At 28.1% G+C, this 5,083-nt stretch overlaps 1 protein-coding gene across 1 annotated transcript; it reads left to right on the top strand.

Moving 5' to 3' along the window:
• The first annotated feature begins 3,204 nt into the window (after nucleotides 1–3,204).
• On the top strand, nucleotides 3,205–4,115 carry LOC121129140 (uncharacterized). Its single transcript, XM_040724821.2, has 3 exons — nucleotides 3,205–3,337; nucleotides 3,425–3,726; nucleotides 3,785–4,115. The coding sequence occupies exons 1-3, from the start codon at nucleotides 3,329–3,331 to the stop codon at nucleotides 3,918–3,920; spliced, it is 447 nt and encodes a 148-aa protein (XP_040580755.1). The 5' UTR covers nucleotides 3,205–3,328; the 3' UTR covers nucleotides 3,921–4,115.
• The last annotated feature ends 968 nt before the right edge of the window (nucleotides 4,116–5,083 follow it).

The following is a 5,083-nucleotide window of genomic DNA, read 5'->3' as shown; positions in this document are numbered from 1 at the left end:
ATGTCCATAATTTATTAAGCCGAATAAGTTATAACAGATATGCATTAAAAACATTGTAATATATTGAAAAAAAAAATCATTTTTTTATTATAATCTTATATAATAAAACATATTCTATTTTTACTTATGATTAATCACATCATTTTTAAAAATCAAAAAGATAAATTATAATAACATAAATGAAGGAACAACAATTATTCATTGAACAAGTATATATCTAGATGCATTTTGACTGAAAGAAGGGTTTTTTTAAGAAAAAGATTTTTTTTTCTTTCTTCATGAAAGAAAACTAATTAATTATGTATTCTAAACTTGTTTAACGGAAATTAAGATGAAGTATTTTCTCTCATGACAAAATGACTCCTTCCTTTAAAATATATACTTAATGTCTTATAATTATCATGTCGCTACAACGTTGTCCTTGGTCTTTAGAAATTTTAAATGACCTTCTAATTATTCTGTGAGTAGAAACCTCATATAATTACGTAACAATAATTACCTACACAACTTCATTTTAATGATTATTGCTATGTATTTAAGTACGTCTGTGAAGGGATTTAAAATCCTCCTTTAATTCTGAGTCACTATTTTTCTTAAAAGTTTATACTACTAGCAGTAGGGTAGTTGCCACAAGCTGTTTGTGTGAAAGGGGGGTTAGGGGGTATCATCTTAAGATGATTTAAATCAAAAAATGGAAACTTTGATAATTTATGTAATGACTGTGAAAAGTTAAAATAGTATCTAAGTAAGAAAAACTGGATGGTTTGTTCTAAAAACAAAAATCAAATCATATTTCAGAAGGGGAAAATGGGATGTCTAGGCTAAAGATTACAGATTGGCCCATTTGTGTTTACAGTAACCTGTCGAGCAACAGTTAATACTTCAGAATCCCTCATATATAAGTTATTTTTCAAAAACGATGTATTTTAATAAAATGAAATAACTCACATTTTGCATTTTTTATAAATGAGATTTTTAGCTCACTCTGGTACATATGTATAACATTATAAATTATATAAAGACTGACCGGTCAACACAAAATCAAGCCATAATGATTTTGTTCTAAAAATTGAGTCTGAACTGTATTACATCTATATTCTTTTATTAATTATCGAAAGCTTATATCTACAAATTATTTAGAGTAAATTGTAGTTTGGTCTTACAGTAGAAAAAAATTATTGTCGCAATGGAAAAATTAGAAATTGATGGATTGCGTTTGAAAAAAACACATATTGGGGCCACATTAACTCTCACAAATGAATTGAAGGCTATAAACTGTATTGAACATTCTTAAATATCTCAAAAATATTGGATTGTATGTTATGATATACGAGGGAGGTCTGAAAAGTTTTCGACGTAACAAAGATACAATACATTTTTCTGATTTTTTGTTTTATATTTTTCAACATAGTCTCCTTGTAACTCAACCCACTTCGCTCACAATATGCTCACATCTCTGTAACCTGTACTTATAGGTAGTACTCGGTGTTTTTCTTTGCAAAATAATTGATCACGACACACTTTTTGTTATTGACTCACTTACTCTAAGTTGGATTAAATTAGACGAGTCAATTTTTTACATTATCTTCTTCTTTTGTTTGAATCTATTTACAGGTTACACTTTCAAAGATATATATACTAAATAACAGCTCGAACCTCGATTTTATCCATTTTTATAAAAAACTCTCACATTAACTCACTCATTTAAATGTTACCTAACAACTGCACGTTCAAAATAAATGAAATTTAGGGTAAAAACTGTCAACAGATGCTAGATATATCACCTCGTTACCTTTATTGTATCGTGCAATCAAAAAGAAACAGGAAAAAGTCCCAATATCATTTGGTAGTTAAATAAATATATAAGTCATTCACACTAAATACTATTTATGCCTTAAAAGTACTCCTAGACTATCATTAGTCCTATTAATATTAAAATCTACATAGTATTTTATTAAATACTGTAAATAATATTGCTTCGTAATTTTGTACTAAAAGCGTAGCTATACATTTGTATTTTTATAAAATAGACAAAATTTACTCATAGAAATAATATAATGGCCAATATATATATATATATATATAACGCCCCTGAAGGATAAACAAGAAAGTGTATGCATGACACGGTGTTATCTCGCCAACGCAAAAATATCTGATGTATTTTGTTGTCAGCTATCAATTCCCTCTTTTCGCTGGATACGTCATGGCTATTTCATGATTTAAACAACGGACCTTTAAACTCGCAATAAATGTACAAAGTAATAAGTTTTTCTATAATTATGCTCCGTTTCCAAAAGAACAGGAATACAATTCCTTGTTGATTCCCTCGTTGTTTATATAACATATATATTGGACATTTATTTCTATGAAGAAATTTTGGCTATCATACAAAAATACAAATTGAAAGCTACTGGGCCTTTTTGACTATTTATTTTTGGAGAAAAGGTTGTGTGATACAATAACGACCTACTAAGTTTAAATAGGTTTTATTTACGAGTGCTGTCATCTACAAATTGAGGTCAGAAACTTTCCAGACCACCGTCAAAAAAAAAATATTTAGGATATTTCCTATTTTGATCTTTTTAGCAGATTTTTTTTTGATAAACAAGGTATAAACGTCTTATTTTTTCGTAAGAAAATGAAATTTTTGGCGTAAGTACTTGTTAAAAAATAGGAACAATTTTAGTATAAGAAAAGCCCAAAAAATCATTTTGATACAAAAATAACCATATAGCTAATTACATAAGATAAAAAAAAAGAATGTTTCTTAGTTAGCCTATATGAAATTAGCATTAAAGTCAGAGATAGTTTTTTTTTCTTCATAATAGGTGTTATCTCACCTTATGTGTAAATACTAAAGAGGTATCTTTAGTAAAATCTACGTTATTAAAATGGTACATAGCTATGAATATCTTAATCTTGAAAACATTGATTATCGATATCTCAAAAATACTACACAAAAACTACGGTTTAAATGTATTATAAAATATCCTTTAACTCTCCATTATTCAATATTCGTACAAGTTATTTAGTTACTTTTTAAAATACATAATGACAACTTTGATCAAAAAATGATGCAATGTTTGGTACCCTTAAAATCTTTGTATGTAGAAAGTACGAGTATCTACGGAACATATGCCTTTTTTACAAAAATAAATATATTGTATATAATAAGGATATCCATATAATGAAAGTATTCTAGCATGCCTGGATCGGATATATATATTTTTCTCATAATTACTGTTCATGGAGGGAGTGGAAGGAATTTTCCCTATAAGTACTCTGCTTTAAGTCTGTGAAATCGTCAGTTGTCCATAAATTTGTAATCATGAACCAAGTAAGAATTTTAAATACATTATATTTTTATACCATATCCTTAAAACGAATCCTTTTTTTTTTCATTCCTTAAACATGACACAAAAAGCTAATATTTGGAGTTTTGTGTGTCGCCATGTTGGCTTCTTCCGTTTCTGCACGTTACATACTTGTTCCTATTGAAGATATCCAAGAATATGGTTATCCCATGCGCCAAGCCCGGACTTTATACTACCCTGCCTATGATCAATTCCGTGCTCGTCGTTCTCCCATCCCTGATGAAGAAAAAATTTACATCAAAAGTGAGGGAGATTCCATCAATAGGCGTGAGGATCTTTTGACAGATGTCCCTGCTTCCTTCATTGTACCCGCATCTTTAAGATCTGAGATCGAACCTGAGACATCAGCTTCGTGAGTTCTCTTTACATAAATGTATAATTTAATACCTACTTTATTTCTTTATCTCTAGAAGCACCTATTCTAAAACCAACAGCCCTAACTACGTTGATTATGGAGCATACACTGGTGGCTATGGGTCCTTTGGTTGGTATTCTGACCACCCCGTTGTAACTAGTGGGTTTAGTCATAATGGATATCATTCCTAAATAACAATCGATATGATCAATACATTCAGCAAAATATGATATTTGCTTATATTAATCAAATAACAATTATAGAATTACTATATTATTTTTTGTAAACATTAAAAACAACCAATTTAGATCTATTTCAAAATATAGAGTGAAATAAATTTGGCATTTTTTTTTTGAAAATGCCACATGAATATATAAAAAAATTTATATCTCTGTGTAGAATTGTTTTTTTGGTTTTTTTTACAAATACCAACTGCCGCAACAAAAACTTTCTTTTGAGGCAAATTTTGTAAAGAGTACAACTAAAAAGACCACATAATTTAATCTTCTTTTCTTTGTCTACTATTTTAGATTATGAACTTACTTATAAAATATAATGGTAAACAATTATGTAATTGATTCATTGGATCTTCAAACATCATATTATAATTATTAAGGGTAAATGCAGTTTTCAATTACCAAAATATACATTCTAATGTTGTGGTTGCTAAAATCCATAGAAGTTAGGATTTCAAGGAAAGTATGGAGAATTAAACCAAAGGAATTTATTTAAAGCGTCATATATTTTCAAAATAGAGAAAATTCACGTGACTAAGTTACATTAGTTGAACAAATTAATAATGAACAAATTAATATAATATAGTGATTTATTTGTTAGCCTATTTTAAATATTATAAAACTGTAATTATAATTATCCAAGGTTCTATTCGTGACACTGATATAAAAAAATTGGTAAATTGGTTCTTTGTTATTTATTTTTTACAATTCGATATTATATTCGTTTCTTATAAGTATAACTTTTAACAAATAAGTTAATCATTAGTAATCTGGCCTAGTACAGATCTTAATCCTTGGATATCCTTAGAGGAATAGACTCCAAATAGCTAGTTTGTAAGATCTTGTTTATGCAATAGTTAACCAAGATAAGGTTCTGATTATTTAAAACTTTGTAATAATATGATACTTATATTGTATTAAAACAGGGAAAAAATAAATATAAATTCGTGGGAGGTCTTAAAAGTTTCCGGCCTAACAACGATACAAGACGTTTTTTCTGAATTTTTTATTTATTTTTCAATAGAGTCTCATTCTAACTCTATAATATGCTCCCATCTCTGCAACTTCTCCAAATAGTAATTGGCGTTTTTCTATGTAAAATAATTGTTTAATCTTTG

The sequence above is a fragment of the Lepeophtheirus salmonis genome, chromosome 14, assembly GCF_016086655.4.
Source record: "Lepeophtheirus salmonis chromosome 14, UVic_Lsal_1.4, whole genome shotgun sequence".
NCBI lineage: Eukaryota > Metazoa > Arthropoda > Copepoda > Siphonostomatoida > Caligidae > Lepeophtheirus > Lepeophtheirus salmonis.
The sequence above is the reverse complement of the archived record's forward strand: the minus strand, read 5'-3'. Positions and strand labels throughout refer to the sequence as shown.

Bases quoted from the DNA above. Each gene is read 5' to 3' on its own strand.
- LOC121129140 (XM_040724821.2), top strand. The intron at 3,727-3,784 runs GTGAGTTCTCTT...CTTTATCTCTAG, and splicing joins GAACCTGAGACATCAGCTTC to AAGCACCTATTCTAAAACCA.